The following is a 25,961-nucleotide window of genomic DNA, read 5'->3' on the forward strand; positions in this document are numbered from 1 at the left end:
AGATCCTTCGGTGCCGATGGCTTTTTCGGCGCCGACTCTGTAGCGGTTCTGGGTTTGGAACCGTGAGGTTTTGCAGTGTCTTTGGCCAATGGAACCTGGTGTTTCCTCGGTTCCAAGGTCTTTTTCGGCTTCGAAGCATGGGTGTCGGGGCCCTTTGATGGCAGTTTTTTTAGTCGGCTCCGAGTGTGTTGTCGGTGTCGAGGAGCCGGTGCCAGTCTTCGACACCGAGTGCTTGGATGTCGAAGTAGCGGTCGGCATGGATGAGGAAGAGGACGGCTTATTTTTCGGTGCCTGTGGATGTATTTCGGCACCGAGGGTAGGCGGACTCGAGCCAGAGTCACCTGAAGGCTCAGTAGGCTTCTTTACCGGGCCCGGAGGCGGGGCATGGGAAGCAGGTGAAGGTGTGACCGAAGCCTTTTTAGATGGTGTCAAGGGGGGATCGTGGTCAGCGTCTGTACTCACGACCCTCTGTGCTGAAGTGATGTCCTCGACGTCGGAGTCATCGGCTTCGGAGGCGCTGATGAGGCCTTCTTCAACCCGCCCCTGCTCTGGCACATCGACGTCGGTCCCGATTCGTCTTCTTGGAGCAGAAGGAGGCACAAGCTGGACAGTCTCTGGCCTCGTGCTCCGGTGAGAGGCAGAGGTTGCACACTTCATGCAGATCGGTGTGGGGAAACTTCGACCCACATCGAGGACACTTTTTGAATGGCGTCCTTTCCATGAGCCAGATGATAAGGCCCAGGTAGGCCCGAAGGCCTTCGTCGACGACCGGAATCGAAGACTTCGAAGTTGTTGAGAGTCGCGTGGATTGGGAAAACGCGATCAAGACAATACCGTCGAAAAGGGAAGGATTGTGCGTCGAAAGAAAATAACGGTAACAGTTCCCAACTGGAGCGCAAGAAACACATCCGAGTCCGATGGCGGAAAAAAACAATCTGAGGATGGAGCAGATGCCCATGCGCACTATGATCCAAAGGAGGAGTCACCTATCTTGTGACTTCCAAAGACTTTCCAGGACAAAAACAAGTGCAAACATCCAGGCCCAACACCAGATGACGAACTATGCATAGTGTGTAATCTGCAGCTCATATGCCTCGAACTAGGTTGTATACCTGAAAAAAGGACAATGTTGACAAGGGCATGATGGGGCTATTAGGATTATCCTGCAGGGCTCTGTCTTTATCTTTATGAGCAAATTGGCAGGAGGGGAAATCGGTGAAAAAGCATAGGCAAAGATGCCAGACCATGCCATCAAAAATGCATTCCCCCAGGATCCCGGTTGGTGATTGTGAGAAAGTGGCTCTGTATATACTGTTCCCTAATAGGTACAGGGTGTACAGAGTCCACAGTCCCCCAGAGGCTGATAGAGGTCAGAGTTAGGTATGACCTTACTCTCAAAAGTGGTAGCTTGGTCGAGCAGTAAGGCAGTACCAGAGGACAGTGTAAAGCATTTATTGTACACACTCAGTCAGCAAATGGTTTCACACACTCAATAACTGAACTCTAGGCCAATGGTTTATATATATAAAATATATGCTTGTTTTATTTTTAGAACCACAAAGGGGGTAAAAATATACTTTCTCAGAATGAGAGGTTGAATATAAATACTTTTGTCTTAAGCAATAAATTTGTGTAAACAGTCACAGTTGGTTGCAATAAACAATCCTATTTCCTAAACATAACAATGCATTGAGCTCAATGGTAAATTCAGGTTATTTGTAATAAATTACTTTTCAGATTACTTTTGGAATTCCAGGTCTGGCTCCTAGAACCAGCCTTGGGTCAGTATTCAGAATCAAGTGATGAAAGTCGACTTAATAACTGTAATGATTTTTAAATAATATTTAGCTATTTCAAAAGTTAGCACTTAGAAAATATTTCAAAGAAAACATTCAATGGATCTCTATGGCAAGAAATTCAAATTGCAGGTAGAGTACTTTATCGTTACTTTAGTAATCCAGGACTGGGTACCTAGACCCAGGACTGGGGTCCTTATCAAAAACAGGTAAGTAATTTCGTTTGCAGAAATGGTACGATTTTAAAAGAATATTTCAAATTTGCAAAAATAGACACTTAGAAGAAATTTCACAGAAAAGCAGACAATAGTTTCCTATGGGAGAAAAATGAGTTAGAGGTAAGTATAGTTGTGAACACTTTTCAGGGTCAGGGCTGGGAACCAAGATCCAGCACTGGGAGCTCACCTAGGAGCAGGTGAGTAAATTCGTTTTTGTCACTTGGCTGATTTTTGGTGAATTTTTGCAGTTTTGAAAAGTTCACACTTAGAAGATTTTTGAAGAAAAAGCCAGTCAATGTTACCCTATGAGGAAAATGAAGTTAGCGGTTTAAGGGTAAGTACTCGACTGGCAGAGTTGAAATTCCGGGCATGGACTCAGGGGTCCCCCAGTGTTAGGTAGGTACAGTTGGTTCACCCTCAGCGGTTTCAGGACGGCCGGGTGCAGAGAGAGTTAGGCCCAATGTTATCCTATGAGGGATAGGGGGGGCCTTGGATGGTGGCTGCTGTCTGGAAAGCCACGCGGCTGTGGGAGCTGGGCTCCTGGTCACTTACTCAGGGCAAGTGGGGAAGTAAGTTAGTGTAGAGAGGGCACTGCCAGGGCCACTCGGGCGGCTGGGTGCAGGGTGCTTTTGAGCCTTCGGGCGCTCAATGGAAATCAATGGGAATGTTCCGGTTTGGAAAAAGGCTGCAGGCTTGGGGACGAGGATGTTTCAGGTGCCACCACCACTTCGAGAGGTAAGTTGGGTAGTTGAAGGTTAGGTGGGTACCCCGGGATTGGGCACAGGGGGCCGCAGGGCGCCGGGTGCAGGGGTGCCTTTTGACGTCGGGAATCTTACCCTCTGGTTGATCGCGGTTGGGGTGGCACTTGATTCTGAGGCTGCAGGCTTCTTCCGGGATGTCGAGGGGGGTCCTTGGGTGCCGGACTCGGGGTCACAGTCGCCGTGGGGTCGTCCTCAGGGTCTTTGTCCACTCCGGCACTGGCCAGGCTTGGCTGGTGCAGAGTGTTTTGGGTCCGCGGTTCCGGGCTGCTGCCAGGGGTTAAAAATAGGTTTCTTGAGTAGAGCCTCTACTCATGGGAGTCCCAGGGGCTTAGAGCCAAAAGGTAGCCAGGTCCTCCGGGGTTGGTGAGGTTGCTGGCCACGAGAGATGCCGCGCTGGAGCAGGTTCGAGAGTCGACAGGCCGGTAGGGCTGGGGCCTAAGCAGTTGGTGTCTTCTTCTCTTTTTAGCAGCTGCAGGGCAGGTCTTTGTTCTTCTTGCTCTTCTTGTAATTTCCTATCTGGAATCTGAGGAAGGAAGGTTCAGGGTGCCCCTAAATACTAGATTTAGGGGCGTTACAGGTAGGTGAAGGCCAGGGACCAATGGGTCCTGGTCCTGGGGTGGGTACACCCCCTATCCTGCCTCTCTCCTGTGGGAGGGGGGCAGTAGCCTAATCCTGATAGGGTAGGGCCTCCCATCTTCAAGATGGCGAGAGCCCGGAGATGTGCTTCACCTCGCCTCCCCCACCTGAGGGGTGGGGTGGGCAGGCTGGCACATCCCCTGTCCTTGTATGGGGTTTCCGGCCAAGCTTCCCACCAGAGTGGGGGGTTGCAGTGGCCTGGGGAAACTCCAAATGGCGGCCTGCCTTTGAAGCTTCCCTTTGCTCATCCTGGGGGAGGAGATTTCTCACCTCACCCAGGATGTGCATTGTTGCAGGCCCGGGAGAGCAGGGGCTCTCCCACCCAGGGGTCCAGCAACGTGTCTGCTGTGTGGCAGCCTGGGCAGCCTCAGAGCAGACGTGGATTGTAAGTTAGCTGTAAGGGGGCATCTCTAAGATGCCCTCTGGGGTGCTTAGTACATTAAATCCTACACTGGCATCAGTGTGGGTTCAATGTGCTGAGAAGTTTGATACCAAACTTCCCAGGCTTCAGTGTTGCCAATATGGTGCTGTGGAGCTCGTGTTTGACAAGCTCTCAGCACCATGTACTCTTAAATGACAGCACTGCACTTACAGTGCCCAGGAATGGACCCGGGTACTGTAGGGGCACAGGGCTCCTGCTCCTGTGCCCACACCATAGGCGTAATGCACCCAGCTAGAGGGGTGGCTGACATATGCCTTGGCAGTGTAGGTGATGGGCATGGTACACAGTGATGTGTGCCATGTCGACTCTTTGTTTTGTCCTGCACCCAGACACTCAGCCTGCAAGGGCAGTGTGTGTGTAAGGGTACAGGGCCTCTGAGGGTGGCACAATGAGTGCTGCAGCCCTTAGAGGCCTTCCCTGGCCACAAGGCCCTGGGTACCTAGGGTACCATTTACTAGGGGCTGACATGTGGCTAGGGTTTGCCAATTTGGAGTTTGTGTGGTTTAAGGAAGGAAAATAGGCCCTGGGCACCTGATTGGCAGGAACCCAGGGTACACTCAATCGAAGTACATTCAGCAATTTAGCAAAAAGTGGGGGCATACCATGCAAGAAAGATGGCACTTTCTCACAGTGATGCCAACTTGCGAAGTACCGGCATTTCTTGTAATATGCCGTCGCAAAGAGGTCCACTGTCAGACTGCCTCATTTGAGAAAAATATTGTCTAGAGTTTGTTGATGGATCTCCCACTAGTGACAGGTCGATTTGAGCATGCTTAATGTGTCTGCCATCGTAGTCTGATCCTCCGAAAGGTGTTCAGCCTTCAGAGAGATTCCGTTTTGCAATGCCCATTTCCAGATGCACTGAGCCTCCTGAGAGAGGGGAAAGGACCTTCTGCCGCCTTGTTTGTTAAGATAATGCATTGCAAGATACTGCATTGCAGTTGTGTTGTCCGTTCTAACCAACACAGCAGTGTCCCTTATCTTCAGCAGGAATGCCTGCAATACTAATCTCACTGCATTGAGCGCCAGCAAATTGATGTGAAGATGCTGGTCTCGACACTGACCATACCAACTGACCTGGAGGTCTTGCAGGAAGCCTACCCATCCTTCCAGGGAGCTATCGGTGGTGATCATGTGCGTTGACACCGTGGTGAGAAAGGAAAGACCGACGGAAATATTTTGACGTCGGGTCCACCAAGACACAGCATTGATCATATCTGGTGTGACTGTAATGACATCCTCGAAGGAACTACTGCCCGACTCCACTGCCAATCTAACTCTTCCTATAATGGACGTATTCTTAATCGGCAGAAGGGAATAAGAGGGATGCCAGATGACATTGTTCCCAGAAGCAACTTGTAATGGCAAACTGAAAGTGACATTCGTTCTGCAAATGGTAGGGCCAGTGATATCAGTTTCGCTTGTCTCTCTCACTGGGGGGGAGAGGGGAGGAAAGAGAGAGGCGAGAGGAGAGAGGAGGGAGAAAAGAGAAAAGAGAAGAGAGAAAAGAGAAGAGAAAAGCTTTGTTCAATGTGGTGTTCAATATTGCTCCTAAGAAGGTGATGCTTGTGAAAGAGCGCAGAGATTACTTTTCTTCGTTTAGGACCATTCCAGCTCGGTGAACAGTCTTGTGCCTGCATCTGTGGAGGACTGGACTGCTGCCTGTAAATTGGTAATGGCTTTTGGCTATGGCAAATCGAAGGTACTGCCTGCCGGAGGGATGGATGGGGACGTGAAGAACAAGTTACTTACCTTCAGTAATGATACATCTGTAAGAAATATAGGTGAGTTATAGATTCCTTACCTTAGAATCACCCCAAGGCGTCAGACTGGATCTGGAAAGTTCTATAGTCGGCAGTACCCAGAGCGTGTCGGAAGTTGGCGTCGATCGACTCCGCCTTCGGCGGCAGCGTAGTCGCCAGGATGACGTCGCCGTATCTACAAAGACGCCAACCTCACCCGCTGACGTCCGTTCTGTACAGGACTTTCCACGACAGAAGCGCAGACCCATGCAAGACACTGACCACTGGTGGACAAAACTAGGACCCTGAAAGGAAGTAACTTAACCCTAGAAGTCAGTTCGCAGAACGGGGAGGATGGGTGGGGCGGTAAGGAATCTATAACAAACCTATGTTTCTTACAGATATGTCGTTACCGAAGATAAGTAACTTGTTCATCTGAAAGAAACAGTTCTAGATTACTTACCTTAGAATAGATACTCCAGCAATACCAACCCCGTTGATGGGTCTGTGAACCAAGTTCACGCCAGAAAGTCCTGGAGAACAGAACGGCCAAAGAAGCTGCCTCTCCAGACTTGGCTGTCTAGGCAATAGTGTTTGGTGAACGTGCGCAGCGATGCCCACATAGCTGTCTGATGTCATTTAGGGGGTCTCTTCGTCCCAATGCAGTAGTAGCTGCCGTCGCCCTGGTGGAATGGGTGCGCAGCCCCACTCAAGACTCCTCCTTTGCCAAAGAGTAGCAGGCTTTGATGCACAGAACGACCCAACTGGATATGGTCCGCTTGTGCACGGCCCGACCTTTCTTAGTGCTCTCGTAACCAACAAAGAGCTGGTCGTCCACCCCAAATTGTTTGGTGCGATCCAAGTAGAAGGAAAGCGCACGTTTTGGATCTAGATGGTGGAGCCTCTTTTCCTCTCCCTAAGGATGCGGAGGCAGAAAGAAGGTGGGCAAAGTGATGGTTTGGCCAATGTGGAAAGAAGTAACCACCTTGGGAAGAAAGGAAGGTCTAGTTCTAGGGACGACCTTGCCTGGATGGACAGCCAGAAAGGGAGGCTTGGAAGAAAGAACTTGTAGCTCACTCGCCCTGCGTGCAGAGGTGATGGCCACCAGAAAGGCAGTTTTCAAAGTGAGAAGTCTGAGAGGACAGTTATGTAGCGGCTCAAAGGGAGCGCACATGAGGTAGGCAAGAACTAACTTCAAGTCCCACTGAGGCATTACAAAGGGAACAGGAGGAAAAAGATGAGTAATGCCCTTAAGGAATCTATTTACAACAGGGGACATGAAGAGAGAAGGCTGAACAGGAAGGCTGAAATGGCCGAGAGGTAGCCCTTTAGAGTGCCCAGAGCAGAGCCCTGCCGGGCCAAAGAAAGGTAGTAGATGTAGTTACCGTCGTCGTCGAAATAGCCTTTGGCGCTGCTGTCAACATCTTCATAGCGGTCATTGATGATGTAGTCATCGTAGTTACCCCAGGCATCGTCGATGGTATCGTCGTTGACAGATTACTAGACGGTGACAAAGTCTCCAACGGCGGAGTCATAGACACTGCTGTCGACGCCAGAGAGGTACTCGCCTCCTGCTTAGATGTCGAAGACTGGGTAACCTCCGCACTTGTTGGCGACGGTGAAGGCTTCTTTGTCGACTGTGGCGCCAACGTTAGAGTTTTCGGCGACTGCTTTTCTTTAGAAGTCACAGAAGGTGGCTTTTTTAAAGAGTGCCTGCTTTGAGGGGGTGTATTAGACTGCTCAGAACTCACCTTTTTGGGTTATTTGTACCCTGAAGAATGTCCCTTTCCCTCCTTTTCATGTTTGTGAAGAGATTTTGCATGACTGCGCCCATGAGATTCATGAGAGGTCTTTTTAAGGGCCTTTTTGGACGCTCACAAGAAGAATGGGCGTGAGGTGATCTTTCCCTTTTTTGGGACCTCCTGGATGAAGAGGAGGATGCCTCACTTGAAATCACATCCTTTCTGGCTTTGAGTTTCTTGAGCCATATAGGAAGGGGCCCTCACGATCCTCAATGTTTTATTAGAAAAGGTACAACATACCTTACACACCTTGGCCTTATAGTTGGAATATAGGCAACAAATACAGTCATTGTGAGGGTCGTCTGTATGAAGCCTTTTCTTAGAGCAGGTGGCACTGGCTCTAAAAAGACTTTCTCCTTCTATGACATGGTTATGCCAGAATCTTGAAGACAAGCACTGATAAAGATGGTACTGCTGTAGTAAAATGCAGATTTGAAATAAAGAACTTTATCCAAATTCACTGAAGTAGAAGAAAACTGAGTAGCTCAAAGGCGACTCACTAGCACAATGTGCGAGAAAAAATCTGAGGGTCTAAGGTTCTCTCAGGAATTTTCTAGAAGGTAAAAGGTCCTGATTGGTTCAGGAATTACTTTTGGTCTCTTTTACAAAATGATAGAGATAGGTTACAAATGGAAACGGGCATAGGTCTGGTTTCTGCTTTGTATTTGTTTGACACTGCTATTTTGATGTACCGGGGACGCCCATCTCAACGACGGGGAATGATTCAAGCAAGTGAATCTATGAAAGTTCCATTCTAGAGTTAGGTGATTCCAGAGGGAAGCAGTCACTTACACCCCCTACTGGTGAATGGAATACCAGCCACTGCTCTGAGTGATACCTATGCCGGCCACACCATTATGCATGATAGGTAGGTATCCTCAGACCAGTACACCCCAGGTGAGACTAGAAGAGTAAGGGCTATCCCAGGGGAGGTTACTGATAAGCATGTGGCTTTAGTACTCCTAGAATAGCTGGATCCACTCAGTACAGGCCCCCCCCCTCCTCGATTGTCTCCTTGGGAATTACACCCCAGGGTTGGTCCATGCCCCAAAGAGTAACTGGTCACTTGTGTCTAGTCAGGGTAAGGGGCTACACTCCTAAAATAACCCCTGCTCACCCCCTTGGTAGCTTGGCACAAGGAGGCAGGCTTATCTCAGAGGCAGTGTGTAAAGCATTTGTGAACACATACAGTAATACAGTGACAACACTACAAATGGACACCACACAGGTTGTATTATAAAAATAAGTATTTTTATATAGACTTAACACAAGACCACAAACTACAAAAATCCACAATACTGTACTCAAAAATAGTCTCTCAAATGTTATAAAATAGCTCAGTTCTCTCAAGTTGTATATGCAACACTTTACTCTTAATGTACCTTAGATGCATAGCGCAAAGAAAACAAAAGGGTTGAAGGGAAGGTGATGCGTTGGTTCCTTACACGCAGGGGAGTGGATGCGTCAGTTCCTTACTGCTGCGCAGGGGAGTTGATGCTCGCTTCCTTACTGTGTGGGGAGTTGATGTGTCGGTTTCTAACTGCTCTCCGGGGTGATGCGACACTCTGGCACCTCGATGCGATACTCTTCTCCGGTGCGATGCGACAAAATGGCGTCTTGGTTGCGATGCGACAACGTTGGTGGGATGCGACACGCCCGACGGCTGTGCGGTGACTCGATCTTTGGGGCCGCAACCGGCCCTGCGACGCGCTTCTCCGGTGATGCGACGATGACCTCTGTGGCAGCGTCCCGCTTCTCCGGCGATGCGCCGCGCTTCGGCGATGCGATGGTGGAAGCGGCGGCTCGCTTCCTCGGCGATGCGATGGTGGCAGCGGCGACACTTCTCGTTGTTGCGTCGCAGTTCCAGCTCCCAGCGACACGCAGTCTCTCAGAAGGTCCAGCACAACAGCAGGCACTTCAATTCCCAGCAAGGGAATTCAGGGGGGAGCTGGTTGGTGAAGTCTTGTATCCCTGAGACTTCAGGCAGGAGGCAAGCTCTAGATCGAGCCCTTGGAGATTCTTCTTCAAGTTGATAGAAAGCACACTCAGTCCTTTTCTCCTCTCTTTGGCAATGAAGCAACCACTGTCTCCTCCTTCAGCTTCCTGGTTCTTCTCCTCAGCAAAGGTTCGTCTTGATTCCCAGAAGTGATCTAAAGTTCTTGGGTCTGGGTTCCAATATTTATACTCCTTTTCTCTTTGTTCTCTGAAGGAAGAGAGGCCTTTGCCTAGTCCAAACCAGTTCTGGTCAGTCCTGGAGCACTTTGCTGACATGTCTTCTACTTTCCTTCCACAGGGCAGGGCAGGGCCATCAGACACACCGCAGGAGGTGGAGCCAGCATTGTGGAGGTAAGGACCAGCCCTATTCAGGTCCCAGGTGCAACCCATTCCACCCATCTAGATGCAGATCTATCTATTCAGCCTTGTGCTGACCCGGTCTCCTGGAATCCCCCAGCCCCTGTCACTCAAACTCAAACTCCAGACAAGGAATACACAGCCTAGCAGAGGCAGGTTTGGATGGTTAGACAAGAAAATACCTACTTTCTAAAAGTGGTATTTTCAAACACAGAACGTTAAATCCAACTTCACTAAAAGATGCATTTTATCATTACGAGTGCAGGCATACTAAACTCGAATTTCTACCATGTACCCCAGGTCAGTTAGGATTATAGAATGCAATAATCAAACTGCCCATTCTGGCCTATGGAGAACATGTAGCCTTGCAATAGTGAAAAACTAAAATGGCTGTAATTCACTATTAGGACATGCCACGCACACCAGGGCATGTCCTACCTTTTACCTACAATGCACTCTGCCCTTGGGCCTACCATAGGGGTGACTAATATGTATAAAAGGGAAGGTTTAGGGACTGGCAAGTGGGTGCACTCGCCCAGTCAGCATGCCAGTACCAGACTACACACAGGCTCTGCAATGGCAATCCTGAGACACTTTACAAGCTGCTCCGGTGGGTGGCATAATCAGTGCTGCAAGCCCACCAGTAGCATTGGTTACAAGCCCTGGGCACACGCAGTGCACTGTACTAGGGTGTGAGAAGCAAACCAATCAAGCCAAACATGGAGTCACTGATCCATACATCAATTTACCATAGGGAACACTTGCACTGTGGCACTGAACAGCAGTGGCACAGTGCCCAAAGCATCTATAACCAGCAAAAACACATGAGGCAACAGCAAAAAATGAAAGGGAGACCCCGCCAATGTTGCCAGGTCTAACACCGACCTCTCCCAAGGATTCTTGAGGTGTTGAACCTACTGTTAGTACAAGTAGGCCCCAGAAGAAAGGAAGAAGAGAGTAGGAAAGGGGGGTAACTTCTAGCCAAAATTCCAGTGAGCCAGGGAGATCCTGCTCCAGCAGGGGAGGACTCCACAGTCGCCACTGGTAAAGCCCTACCTGTACCACAATAAGCAGCAGACAGGACCCCTGAACCTAAAGAAGTCTGTAAGTCAGTCCCTGCACTTGTCAGTGAAGAGTAAAAGCGGTCAGTGGCCTCTGCTGGGTGTTAGCCTTTATGGCTGCACTGTCACTCACATGGTGGTCTGACACCATGTCAAATAGCAAACCAGGCCTCCTGACTCGGTTGGTCATGGTGGGATTACTCAAGTTGTGGGTAACCTCTTTGGATGAGCTGAGGGTTGCCCTGGCTAAGATAGGGTTAGCAGAGGTTGACATCTCTCATCCAAAACAGAAGAGAATGGGCGAGGAAACTAAAGAAGCAACGTGTTTTTTAAAAGGGGTCCTAACACCAAATGAAGAGACCTGGATAGGAGGATGTGAGGCAGAGTAGGCCCTGCAACAATCCAGCCCGTCTCCTTACTCTTCCTCGCCTGACAGGCTAGCAAGACTCTCCCAATAAGTGGTACCCCTGCTACCTAGGACATAGGCACTAAAGAGGATCCCTAGGAGCTGCAGCATATATTGTGCCACTGAAAGGGACCCAGCACGAAACTTAGGCAGACTTCCACTGCAGGCTGCATGACAAGGTGTTCTAAAAAGGGAAAACTCAACATGGCACTCACCCGGTGTGCCATGTCCCCTAACATTGCATGTAATATTTGTAAATCACCCCTACAGAAGGCCTTACAGACCGAATACAGGATGCATTACATGCAAGGGCATAGCTGCATGAGCAGATATGCTTCTGTGCAGGCCAGTTCAATTATTGACAGTACAATTGAACAGGGAAGACATCTTAAGGTATGTACTGGTTAAAACGATGGCAGCGATGGATTTATTAATACATACACCCAAAGGTTACATTAGAGATTCCCCCTGAAAATCTACTGACCTCTAGTGCGTTGGCTGAACTGATCCTGTCCAGTCTGCCACCACAGATGTGTTTCTGACCCCGGAAAGCACCACTGCACCCGTACCCCCTATCCATAGTTAAAGTGGGCCAACGGTGCCAGCGTGGTCCCCAGACCCTCCAGAGCCGAAGCCCACCTTGGGTTTGCCAACTGTGGACTTCCTAATGACACATGCGGCCTCTTTGTGCAGACGCCCCTCTACCGCAAGGTTCTCCGGTGACAGAAACCAAGACGCCTAAGGACACCTCTGCACCGGCCTGTGGAGAAGCGGACCAAAGATGTCCCCAACATCCAGAGCATTACCAAATCTGAGCCCCATTTTTGGTTCAGCCCGACTAGTCCATCAGTCCTAACCTGCAGCCTCTTTTTTTCTGGACTGATCCCCATTGACTTCAACTGGGCACCCAACGCTGTATTGCACCTCTGTATCCGGCCGCCCCAGTGCTGCCCGAGGTGACTGGTGGTGCTGCCTTGGACCTTACTCCATACTCACCTTAAGTCCTGAAGATCGGTCCTGTAAGTCACTGTAAAGTACTTCTATGCAGTATGTGTTTTTCCTCCACATGATCACTTTCCCGCCTCTGAAAATTGCACTCCATCTTGAAACTTACTTACCAGATTGCGATGATCTTGGTGTCAAATATTCTATAAAGATATGTGTTTTTTAAAAATAAATTGGTGTGGATCTCCTAATTGAGTTGTGTACATCACTTATTGACTGCTTACTGCCGATGTCTTATACTCCTCTCTGATAAGCCTAAGGTTGCCGACCACACTACCTCCTAAAAGAGCACATTGGGATTGCTAGAGCAAGCCCCTGTCCACTTATAAAGGATACCTGGACTCTTTAAACAGCATACCTCTTTTTGGCATACTAAATAAAGAGCCAGCTTTCTACACACAGTCTCCTACCAGTGCACAGAGGTACTGTTGAAAAAGATTCCAGATCCAGTCTGATGCTTGGGAATATTCAAAAGATGAGGAACTTGCAGTTATAAGTCTCTATCAGAACTTGACTGTATTTTCTAATCTTATATCGGACTAGTTTTTCACGCTTACCCATAGCTACTCCAGTGTCTGTCCAGATCCCCTTACTTTACCTCACCTTCTTTGGCATAAACTCAATTATTTAAAGGAATGGAATAGCAGGTGGCTCCAGCATTCAATTACAGAGTCAGGCCTTAGGCTCTGCCTCAGAGCTCCTTCCTCTTCCCTCCTTTTTTTGTTTTAGGTCAGCAGCAGATACACAGATGTGAGTATTCCACACACATTCAAAAATACTGTTGGAATCTCACAACAGACAGTCTGATAAACATTTATATGATCTTGAAGACAGGAGTGACACCCTGACTCTCAAATATTAGAGTAGGTGACAATGACTTAACAATTCTAGTTATACTGTGTAGGGAGACTTCACCATCAGGGAAGGGGCGCATAAAGCACCGATGTATTACTATTTAAATGACAATGCTTCAAATAAGCAATATAAAGACTACATTAGTATATTCAAATTTGAAAGAAAATGGGAATGGACATAAAATAGGAATGGGCCTGAGTGTGCCGTTCATCTACATTTGCTGCTCTATACTCTCCTAATGCCCTGATCATGGATAAAACCTTAATAGAACATAGAAACCAGAAACATCAATTCAATAAATTAGGGTACATATGCCATAAAAGATAAACCTCATACTTGGTCATTCCATCTGACAGCCAGATTGTGACTACTGGTGCAATGAGCTCTTCCAAGAACTCTCTCTGTGCGTCATGATCCTTCAACTCGTTGCTAACGGAGATCAATGCTTCCATTAAGGTGCTTTTTTCCATCGGCGTTAGCATTAGCTCATTCCCCAGCATTTGCTTTACTTGGTTAAAGAGAATCTCAAGATTTGGCTGAAAAGAAGAGACAAAAAGTCAGAATTTGAACCATAAAGGGCCTAGCAGAACCACAATTTACCCTTCTGGCTGGTAGTCCAACTGCAATAGCTTAGATCATGCCTTAATTGGGAGGTCATACCAGAGTGGCTCAATTCCCAGCATTGAAATAAACACTTTTACTTATAGGAAATATTATATTTGCCTGATGAAATAATACCAGCCGTTTATTCAAGCAAATTCTATTTTGGCACTGTGAACCACTAAGAGGATTGTGTGTATCAATTGCTCATTATTGCGTTTTATCTCCAGCAGTCACAGGTTCCAGTAGCACTAGGCCTAGACAATTATCTCTAAAATGTGGCTAATGCAACAAGTAAGCATGTTCCAAGGTACCGCATAAAGGCAGAGGAATCCTGTGTTTCTGAATATTAAAGATAATCATATGACAGAGAAGATGCATTACTGGAGGAGTCCAGTCAAAGGGTTCAAGCATTCCAATAGCTACCAGATAACGCACATATAAATGACCTTATTAACAAAAAAAGTCTGAGAACAGAAGAAAGAGTCAAGATATTTGTTTTCAAGAAAAGCTTAAAAATGTTAGTCATTAGTTCTTCTTAACCATGTCGAGGCTCATTAAAAGTACTGCACAATCCTGGATGCTAACTGCACACCAGAAAAACACAAATACTGTGATGCATGGCATTTACCGGGTCAGCAATCAAGAGTATCATTCTGTGTTTCCCTTCTCGGAAGGAGGCATAATATTTGCTACTGGACATTCACACCCAATGACAACATGTTTCACCTCTTCTTAAGCCATTTTCCCTTTCACGTGGTACCAGAATTTCCTAGGGTACAGAAACACAGCAGATATGCTCTAACAGAACGCAGCTTAGATGCAGATTCTGCTAGAAATCAATCTGTGTTACAATCACGGGTTGCGACGCACTTGTAATAAAGCTCTCAGTGTTAAAGATTCCTCCCTTTAATAGCCAGTATTGTGCTAGGTCCACTGTAATGCGTGCTACAGACTTTGCACTAAAATAATTTTTAAGCTAACTCACCAAGACAAGCTCCGAATTGGCCTGACACAATTCTTTAATGCAAGAGCAGGCATGTCTTCTTGCATTTTTTACTGCTTTCGGTCTGGCGCCCTGTGAATTAAATCACATAATAAATAGGCATTAATCAAACAGCTTGCAAACCACATTAAGTAGATCAGCATTTCAGAATAAAATATTAATTACAAGCAATGCAAGGTCCAAGATGTATATTTAAGTATACATCAAAACAGAGTATGTTGAACAGCTCTCTGAACATATATTTGTGGTATTGAGGTTACAGACTACCTCAACAGTATTTTGCTAGATGTACATTCAAATTACACAGACTAAAAAGCGTAATAAAAAGATCCATTACTAAATATGACCTTCTAATAATGTAGCTTTATAATGCAAGAATGGCTAAATCTGCCCAATAGGGCTTGGTGTCTTCAACAAGTTCAAAATAACCATATTTCACCACGGATAATTATAGAATCTTTGATATATCCAAGTATTTAATACCCTCCAAAACGATCTCATTATTAGTCCCATATACCTATATTTAGGAAGCTGGCTCATTATGTGATATACCAATAACTGGTTATATTGTGTAAAGAGTCTAGAGATACCCCAAAAGTGTACAGGGCTCAATGTAAACCCCAAATGCTCTATTTGTGGTGGAGTGGTCGAGCATCCTTAGGCCCAACAGAGAAGTGTAAGAGATTTGAGAGACAGACAGACAGACTTCACGAAGGAGACCAATACACATTTTTTTTAAAAATAAGCTTCTATCTAGATTTATTTTAAGAACAAGATGTATGTTCAAAGGTAAGTAGGTTTTTCAAGTAAAATACTGTTCACTTTAAAGAGTCACCTAGTGTAATTTCAGCTATGTTAACCTATGGGATGAAAACAAGAATGCAGTTTTAAAGGTAAGTACACGACTTACGAATCCAGTCTTTGGGGTCTGCGGTCAACACCAGGCAAGGTTCAAGTTAGCCTCAAGTCTGCAGCACCAGCGGCAGAGTGGCAGCCGGGTGCATAGGTCAAATATGGAGTCGGCATCCAATGTTAACCAATGAGGACTGAAGGTGACTGGAGATGTGCTGCTCACAGGTGAGTAAAGCGATGTTAGGGGTCGATCTCCAGGAGCGGAGGTAAGTACAGGGGGGCCACACGGCAGCACCAAACTTTCTCCCTCAGCGGTACATGGGTGGTCGGGTGCAGAGTGCCAACACAGCCTCGGGTCCCCAATGCAAATCAATGGGGGAGATCAGCTTTGAAAAGATACTGCAGGCACTGGCCAGGAGGCTGAACAAAGAAAACTCCACAGATGACCAGGTAGGTTCTGATGCTAGGGACACCACTGGTCAAGTTCCCCAAGGACTTTGGGTGCAGGGCTGTCCTTTAGCGTCAGGAACAGCTTACAGGACAGGTCGCGGTTGTGGGGGGTTGTCGTGCAGACGCTGCAGGCGTCGAAGGAGAATCCGGCAGGAGTCAACCCATGGTGGATTCTTGCTCAGAATTGCTGGGGAACTTTCGCGGGACTGGTGGGCCACTTTGACTCAGGCCGTGGGTGCAGGTCTGGTGGACAGTTTCGCAGTTCCTCAAGGCAGAGTTCTTTGTTCTTTAAAGTTGGTTTCTTCTGAAAAGGTCAACTGTCCACGGTAGATCATGATTAGGTTATCCTGTTTTCAGTTTTCTATTTTTGGTAAATTCTGGTGGGGTTTTTTCAGTTTTTTCAATACTTTAAAAAACAGTGGTTACACATTTTCGTGCCATTAAAAACAACCGAAACAGTGTTTTTCCGGTGTTTATGGAATTTTGTATTTAATTTTATTTATTGCTTGCTGTCTGCACTGAAAGTGCATGTGTATAGATAGCGTGTGCATAGGGTATATGAGGTCCAAATAAATTTTTACTGCACCAGAATGGACTACAAAGTCAATAGCATTCTTCATTAACTCGGAAGATTGTAAAGATGCTTGCAGCATCTAGCAAGTGTCAAGGATCTCTTACAGGGAGGCACTTCAGCTCAGGTATCGATTTGACAGATCATCATACAACTTTTTCACATACATAGCTGAATTATTGCAGGTCTGCTAATTGAGATTCCAGCCCCTACGGTTGGAGTCCTTTACTCTGTGACCCTGGATTTACTCTTTCATATTTTTATCTTTCGTTTCTATATATTTTTTCTATCATTAGTCGCATTGATGACTTCCAATCATGTAACTTCTAATTTTAAATTTTGTATATTATGTTTCTTTCAGGAGAGAAGGAAGGTACCTACCCACTACACAGGTCGCCTAACCTTTTCTTCAATGTCACTATCACCATTAAGAAAGAATTGGGCACTTCTATTGCGACTGGACACCTCTAAGATTGGCACAGAGAGTAACAGGATAAGTGTCTTTTTGGTTATCCATGATCTAACATTTTTTCAAGATAATTTTCTGATAACTGTTTTCACAACATATAGGTTACAATGGAACTTTATGAGCACTATGCCTACACCTATGTATATATATTTTCTGTTATGACCTTTGTTAAGCCGATGCTTCATGTTCAGCGAGCACAGCGGTTACACATTCAGGTCCTGTTGAGCCATACATTGGATTGGCTGGGAGCACCGTTACTCATGCGTTATTTTCGCATTTTCGCATTGACTGACTCATTATTAATGTACAGCACTTGGTTTTGTTAGGAAGATGTTTCTACCTTATAACGTTCACATATCATGTGTTAGCATTGAGAGACTTTACTTCACTAGCCACTGCGCCAGACACATAGGCTAATTTTAGCCATTTGTCATGCTTGCATTAATTCAGATATATCGTTATCAATGCACAGCACTCGCTCATGTCAGGTGCTCTTAACATTTATTATCATAATGCCATATAACAACAACGGTCTCAGACAGACATTTACTTTACTAAATATTATGCCAGATACTCTGGCATTTCACAGCCGTTTGTGACTCAGAATTCTGTCTGACACAGCAGCGCATTCAGGGAGATTACGTATCTCTTCTTTCAACCTGTCTTGCCATATATATCTGTATTTTACATTGAGTATGCGGACAAGAATGTTGTTTGAGAATTTATCTGCACTGTTGGTCATTCGAATGTTTTTTACTTCATTATTTGCCTTTATGTTTCCAAATACTGACCTTTACAAGATGGCGGCTGCTATCATTCGCACAGTCCTGTTTCGACTCTTATACCTAAAATGTCATGTCCGATGTATATAGTCGCAAGAAGTTTTGTTTTGCACGGTTTCATGTCAGCAAGGCTGCGGACGCAGTCGAAACGCGTAATGAAATAAACCTGGTCACTATCACTTCTTGGATCTGTCGTTTACTGGCCTGAGAGCGCACGTAATTTTGGAAATTTGATTGCCAGTTGCCAAGGGGCTAGCTGTCCAGAAGGAGCTGTTGTAACTTGGATATATATATATATATATATATATATATATATATATATATATATATATATATATATATATGCACCCACATTTTACATAATATATTTATTAAATGATACATTAAATATATAATATATTAAATATATAGTAATGTATATATATTAAATAATATATACATATATACAGATGTGTGCAAAAATAGTGTACACAGTACTTCGATATATATATATATATATATATATATATATATATATATATATATATATATCTACATCTGTTCTTGGCATGTAGAGCTGTAGATGCACATGCTTTTCATACTCCTTCCATCTAGCGTTGGGTCCAGATGTTTGCAAGTTGTTTTTCTTCGAAGAAGTCTTTCCAGTCACGAGGTAAGGTGACAACTCCTTTGAGTGTGTTGGGCTGAAATGTTAGTGCTGGCTTTGATGAGCCAGTCGTCCAGGTATGGGAAGATATGGATGTGATGTCTTCGGAGAGGAGCTGTGACTACTGCCAGGCATTTGGTAAATACCCTCGGAGCTGTGGTGATTCCAAAGGTTAGTACTATGAATTGGTAATGATGACCCGCTATTATGAATCTGAGATGTTTACGATGAGCTGGGTATACTGGAATTTGAAAATATGCATCCTTTCAGTCTAGAGTAGACAAAGTTGCCCTGTTGTAGAAGTGGGAGCACCTGTTGAAGTGTCACCATATGGAAATGCTCTGACAGTATGTAGTGATTTAGTACACGCCTGACCCTTCATATTGTAACGGTACAGGCTCTAATGCCTCCTTTTAGCAAGAGAGACTGGACTTTGTTTGAGCAGGTGTAAATGTTCTGGTGACATTTTGAGAGCGCGGGGTGGAATGTTTGGAGGATTGCTGGTAAGCTCCAGGCAATAACCATGTTGGATAATTTCTAACACTCATTTGTCTGTGGTTATGGATTGTCAAATGGGGAGGAGTTGTAAAAGACGTCCCCGAAAGGTGTTAAATGATCGGAGGGAAGTGTATGCAAGTCACTGCTCGTTAGTGGAGGGGGAATTACGTAGTGTGGAACCTTTGCCCCTACCTTAGCCGTTGTTACATCTGTATCCTCCTCTAAAAAAGCCTCTTGAGGAGGAGGATTGATTGGTGCCTTTGTAGGAGGCAGCCGTATTGTCTGAGGGCTGGTCTTGGACCCCCCCCCCCCACACAATAGAAGGAGCGACGAAAGGCGCCACGAGTAGGAGGAGACTGTAGTGCTCCCATTGACTTAGCCACTTCTGTATCTTTCTTCATTTACTCAAATTCCTTATCTACTTTAAACCTGAAGAGACGCTCTTTGTTAAATGGAATATTTAAAATGAATTGTTGGACTTCAGGTTTAAAACCAGAAATCCTCAACCATGCGTGCCGTCTCAGTAACACACTAGTGTTGATCTCTCTAGCTGCGGTGTCAGCAGCATCTAAAGCACAACAAATAGAGGAATCGGAGATGAGCTTTCCTTTTTGCACTAAATCTTGAGCTTTAGCCTTGTGCTCATCTGGGAGATATAGGAGCAATTGCTCCATTTCGCCCCAGTGTGCTCTATCATACCTGGCTAGTAGGGCCTGGGTGTTGGCAATGTGCCAATGATTTGCTGCTTGGGCGGCTACTCTTTTACCAGAGGCATCTAACAATTTTGACTCTTTGGAGGGGGTATCCCCCGAAGTTTGTGAATTGGCCCGTTTACCGTCGTGAAAGACGGCCAAAGAGTCTATTGGTAACTGTCCTATAATAAAAGCTGGATCAGACGCAGCAGGCTTATATTTTCTCTCTATTCTGGGACTGAGAATACAAGGACAAAGTCTAGGGGAACTTGGTGGATGAGTAGGAAGACAGGAGTTAGTATCGACATTCTTCCTCTTCAAAGGAATGTCATAATGTGTGTCCTCAGACACAGGTTTGTGCTTCTGAGGCAGTTTAGTAAGAACATGTCTTGTATCGGGATTAATATAAAATTCCTTTTATTTTGGGTCAGATTTAAGTGGGGGAACGTCGAAAATCGGATCCTGCAGCTTCGGAGGAACATTTTTCGGTTTCTGCACCAAGGACTTCGTGCCGGGGTGGAATGACTTTTCGGCATGGAAGATTTCAGTTACGAATCTGTCTTTGATTTCAGTGTCAAGGGTTTCAGCTCCGAATCAGCTTGCGGTTTCAAGCCTGAAGGTTTCGACTCAGTGCCTGACTTTGGCAGATTCAATCCAGAGCCGGAAGGCTTAACGATCTGTTGTGGAGGCGAGCCATAAGGCGGGTGCCAGAAACATCTCGGTGCCGACCGTGGCCCGAAGGCGGAAGTGGAAGCCTTTTGCTTGGTCTGAGTTGGATTTTGTAGCAAGGGGTGTTCAGTACTCACAGGACGTTGACTTTGTGGTATGTCATCTTCCATCTCTGAGTCGGATTCCAGAATGGATAGAACTTCTTCTTATGCCCCTTGTGCATCAAATCTTCTTGCTTTGAACCTTCACTGAAGATGTCCGGCATGTATTCGATGTTTTGGCTTTGCATTTCACGAAGTCGAGCCTGACGATCGCGGAGCGTTTCTCAGACCGAAACGATCTGCACGTGTCGCAGTCTTGTTCGTTTTGCTCCGGAGATAAGCACAAGTTGCAAACTTCGTGTGAGTTAGTGTGTGGATACTTCGCTTGGCACCGAGGACAGATTTTGAATGGAGCTCATTCCATCAACTGCGACGTGGACTGACTCAGTTAGGGCCAACGGTCCTCCCGGAGTTTTCAGATCGAAATAGAGATTTTCCTCGACCGATACGATACGTGGAGAAGTAGGATACACGTTCGAAACAATACAGACTCGGGTAGAGTGGATTGCGCACTAAAGGGAACATGAAGAAGGGTTTCGAACTGGAGCACAGCAATAAACGTCCGAACCAGATGGCAGAAAATAATCTAACAATTGAGTCGATGCCCATGCGCACTATCACCGAAAGGAGGAGTCACCTACCTCGTGACGGGAAAGACTTCTTCACAAAAAAAAACAACTAGCAAAAATCCAGACCGAACACTAGATGGCAGGAGTATGCAAAGTATGTGATCTACAGCTCACATGTCTCGAACACACACACACATATATATATATAAGTGGTCCCGCACTTCCCCTCCCCAATTGGTAACCTGAATACCAGCCCTCACATCTGCCGTATTTTCTCTTATTTCCCGAGCCTCCCGCCAGGACTGAGAGAAGACAAGAAGTAGGAGAGAAGATGACTGAATCCGAGCCTGTGAAACCAAACAGGACGGGATCTAAAGGCCCGATACCTTGAATATTGACTCTGGCGTCTCAAAAGAAGAGACTTGGTACAATAAAACCCAAACTAAAACGACCTGGTGTCTCACCTGCTCCTTACATACCGATACAGGCAGCTACAGCTAGGCCCCATTACCCCTAGCCGCAGCGCCATCTTGTCTTTTCAATTACCTGGTATAGCCATCTTGTTCACTGCCTCATATATTGGGGGGGCCCCCCAGCCCTTGTGCCAATGGTGATACTATCTCTTGGAAATACCGGCGCCCACTAAATCACGCCGCTTATTTAAGCTTGTGACGCAGCTTACTTCTATGTGCGTTTGGCGAGACAGGATAGAGAGATCTGGCGGCTCCTGGCCTCCCACCGGACTCAAACATGGGTAAAGTTGACAAGACACAATCCAAATTACAATTGGAACAACGGAAATCCAGGGCTAGAGACCATGGAGACGCTCGAACTTCCGATGAGCAATCAGATGCGCAAGAAGAAACTGACTGGGACATCAAAACAAACCTAGCTGCAATGCAGAAGTTAGGCGACTATAGATGGGAAAACTCGATACGCTCGCGTATCGCATTGATAGAATGATAGAGCATATTGACAAACATTCTGAAAGGTTCGACATGACAGAACGGAGGGTGTCAGAGGTAGAAGAGGCACAGACCGAGGTGGACACTAATCAAAAGCAAATGGCGAAAAAGATTGTGGCGCTCCAGGATAAAGTTGAAGATTTGGAAGGGCGATCAAGGAGAAGTTATCTACGCATCACGGGCCTGCCAGAATCCACTACTATTGGGAACATTTAGACCTTCATTGAAAATCTTTTGGTCACTCTCCTTGGCCGGGAATTTTTTTCGGATATCTTTGTGGGGGAACATGCTCACCGCTCTGCTGGTCCCAGACCACCCCCTGGTGCCCAGGTGAAGCAGGCCAGAGAACAGAAAGACTTGCAATATGAGGGCTCCAAAATATCATTGTTCCCGGATTTTACCATATGGGTGCAGGGGGGCCTGGTGGCAGTTCGCACCCTTGAAAAGACACTTGCGTAAACAGAACATGGATTATGCCATATTATACCCTGCCCGGCTAAAGGTAACTATGAATGGCAAGCCCAGAATCTTCATGAACCCAAAGTCGTTGCAAAAGGCTTTAAAGGAATACTCCAAGGCCGAGCGAAGAATAGAGAATCAAACAGAATGGATGAGGCTGCTGGTGGCGGAATGGATGAACAAGACTGATGAAGCATATACGTGATGGACTCACTTGCTATTTGTTGGACTAAACTGCCCTGATCTGACTTTAGACTCACCCTAACATTTGCATTAGGTTTCGTATGGACTGTATCCTGCAGGTCTGGTCATCCCTTCAGGATTACCATGCTTCTACGTATCTCAAGTATAGTTTCAGTTATGTTGCTCCAGTGGCAGGGTGAGATGTATTACTGGTTTAAATGAATTATTAGGCTGTAAGTCCTGCTACCACACAGTAGTTTATATGTTGTTATGGAAGCAATAGATTCATTTGGATGGCAATGCAGTAAAACTGTTTTAGAAGTGCTCCTACTGGAGCGGAGGTAACATCTGCCCTTGCGTGTTACTCACTCAAAGCTCTTAGTGGTCTTATTTTTGTGGGATAGCGTGGCAGAGGGGGGATATTTGACTGTGCTAAGGGGGGGGGGGAATTGGTAGTGGGGTTTTGCTTGTTTTTTATTTTTTTTATTTATTATTGTTTTTGATTTGCATGATGTAAATGTTATTGTAGTGTACACGACATTTGCAACTACCCCGAAATTGGAAGATACCCTGGGGAAAGCGGAGGGAATCTAACACAGGGAAAGTGTCCCCTAGCTTAACCTATGATGGATAGGTTGCACATGTTAAAATGGAATATTCAAGGCCTGAATGATTTCAGGAAAACCAGAAAGGTTATTGCTTACCTCACTTGACGTAATGTAGATATGGCTCTTCTACAAGAGTCCCACTTGTCTGTGGACAGCCCGATGACAACATGCAAAAAATCTGCGGGGTAAATTTCATACTGCAGTGTTTTCCATTCATGCACGGGGTGTACTCAAGTGGGTCAATCTGCACTCTAACATCTCATTGGAGGCGATTGAGACAGATAAAGAGAGCAGGTATGCCATTTCCAGATGCAAGGGAAAGGGGCTGGACTTCGTTATAGTCAATGTCTATGGCCCAAATTTTGACAACCCGCAGTTCTATTGAGCTTCACTGGGACGTATGCGCAGTCTGGGTTCAGTGCCTCAGGTATAGGGAGACTTCAACTGTGCCTTAAATCTGGCGCTAGATTCGCTCCGGGGTCCGAGCCGCCGTAAATCCCTGATGGCAAGGGCTATAGAGGATATCATTATCAAGTTAGACCTAGTTGATGTTTGGCGTATGAGGCATAGTGGGAGGGGGGGGGGGGAGGGAGGGATATTTACACATTACTCAACCCACATGACTTGCATACCAGAATAGATTACTGGTTCACTTCTAGATCCTTGAGTACATAGGCAGTACCATAGCCATTGGGGTATTCGTTTTCCCGGTTACAATTTAATAATTTCAGCTTACGCCGATGATACCTTATTATATTTAAGAGATTGTGAGAAAGTGGCTCTGTATATACTGTTCCCAAATAGGTACAGGGTGTACAGAGTCCACAGTCCCCAGAGGTTTGGCAGAGGCTAAAGTTAGATATAACCTTACTCTCTAAAGTGTTAGCTTGGTTGAGCAGTAAGGCAGTATCAGAGGACAGTGTAAAGCATTTGTTGCACACACTCAGCCAGCAAATGGTCTCACACACTCAATAACTGAACTCTAGGCCAATGGTTTATATATAAAAAAGATTGAATATGCTACTTACCAGTATGCATCTGTTCTTGGCATGTAGGGCTGCTGACATTCATATCTGTGCATAGATCGCCGCCTAGTGTTGGGTCCGGATGATTGCACATTGTTGTCCTGGAAGAGACTTCGAAGTATCACGAGATAGGTGGCTCCTCCCCTGGACTACAGTGCGCATGGGCATCCTCTCCATCCTCAGATTGTTTTTCGCCATTGTGGCAGTGATGGAGTAGATACGTAAGTGATGACCATGCTATACAGTAATTCTGAGTGCTGCAGCTGCTACAGGCGCCGGGGAGGAGGGTGGGCGATATGAATGTCAGCAGCCCTACATGCCAAGAACAGATGCATACTGGTAAGTAGCATATTCAGTTCGAGGCATGTGGGCTGCTGAATTCATATCTGTGCATAGATTATATAGCAGTCCCTCCATTAGCGGCGGCTGCCCGTGCCAGCTGCAGCAGTCTGAAAAAGGGTCTTGAGAACAGCCTGTCCTACAGCTGCCTGATGTTTTGAATGTACATCTACACAGTAGTGTTTTGTAAATGTATGTATAGTGGACCATGTGGCTGCTCTACATATTTCCTCTAAAGGAATATTCCCTAGGAAAGCCATGGACGCCCCTAACTTGCGTGTTGAGTGGGCTCTGGGAGGAATCGTTAATGTGCGTTTAGCTTTTTCATAGCAGATTTGAATACATTTAACGATCCATCTGGCTATCCCTGCTTTGGAAATGGCGTTGCCCTTGTGTTGTGGAGAAAAGGCAACGAACAGTTGTTTTGTTTTCCTAAAGTCCTGTATTCTGTCCATATAGTACATGAGGGCCCTCTTTACATCTAGTGTATGGAGCATTCTCTCCGCGACATTTTCTGGATTTGGAAAGAAAACAGGCAGTCCAATAGTTTGATTCATGTGGAACTGCGATATCACTTTAGGCATGAAAGTGGGGTTAGTACGTAGTACAACTCTGTTTGCGTGAACCTGTATGAATGGCTCTTGAATGGTTAGTGCCTGGAGTTCACTAACTCTTCTTAACGAAGTGATTGCCACTAAGAAGGCTACTTTCCAGGTGAGGAATTGAATCTCACATGAATGTAGAGGTTGAAAAGGTGGACCCATCAGTCTGGTGAGGACCACATTCAGGTTCCACACCGGTGCCGGTGGGTGAGTTGGAGGAATTACTCTTTTGAGTCCCTCTAAGAAGGATTTGATGGCAGGTACCTTGAATAGAGAGAGGTGCTGCCTGTTTTGAAGATAGGCTGCTATTGCGGTTAGATGTATACGGATGGAGTTGTATGCCAGATTGCATCGGTATAAGTGTAACAGGTAACAGATGATGTTCTGAATGGATGCATCCAGCGGATTAATGTCATTGTTTTTACAGTAAATGACAAACCTTTTCCATTTAGCCGCATAGCAAGCTCTGGTCGTGGGTCTCCTGGCCTCCTTGATGATATTCATACATTCTGGAGGCAGGTTCAGGTAGCCGAACTCTAAGACTTCAGGAGCCAGATCGCCAGGTTCAGCTGTTGCAGATCTGGGTGCTGAATTTCGCCATGGTTCTGCGTTAAAAGTTTGGGTGTTAGCCGCAGTCTTTGAGGGGGCACCACGGACAGTTCTAGTAACGTGGTGTACCATGGCTGGCGTGCCCACATTGGAGCAACCAGGATGAGTGTCATCGAGTGTTGCCGTAGTTTGCGTGCCACTAGCGGTATTAATGGCGCTGGGGGGAAAGCGTACGCAAATCTGCCTGACC

General features: G+C 46.1%; 1 protein-coding gene across 1 annotated transcript in view; it reads right to left on the minus strand.

Annotated features, from left to right (window-relative positions):
• LOC146813810 (exportin-5-like) overlaps window positions 1–25,961 on the minus strand; it is a 1,013,804-nt gene that overhangs the window by 549,725 nt on the left and 438,118 nt on the right. Inside the window, exons 16-17 of the mRNA XM_085610267.1 lie at window positions 14,665–14,754; window positions 13,413–13,612 (exon numbers count right to left, since the gene is read on the minus strand). Coding sequence (XP_085466393.1) covers window positions 13,413–13,612; window positions 14,665–14,754 — 290 coding nt within the window. The remainder of the gene's footprint in view (window positions 1–13,412; window positions 13,613–14,664; window positions 14,755–25,961) is intronic.

The sequence above is a fragment of the Triturus cristatus genome, chromosome 6, assembly GCF_964204655.1.
Source record: "Triturus cristatus chromosome 6, aTriCri1.1, whole genome shotgun sequence".
In the NCBI taxonomy this organism is placed as follows: domain Eukaryota; kingdom Metazoa; phylum Chordata; class Amphibia; order Caudata; family Salamandridae; genus Triturus; species Triturus cristatus.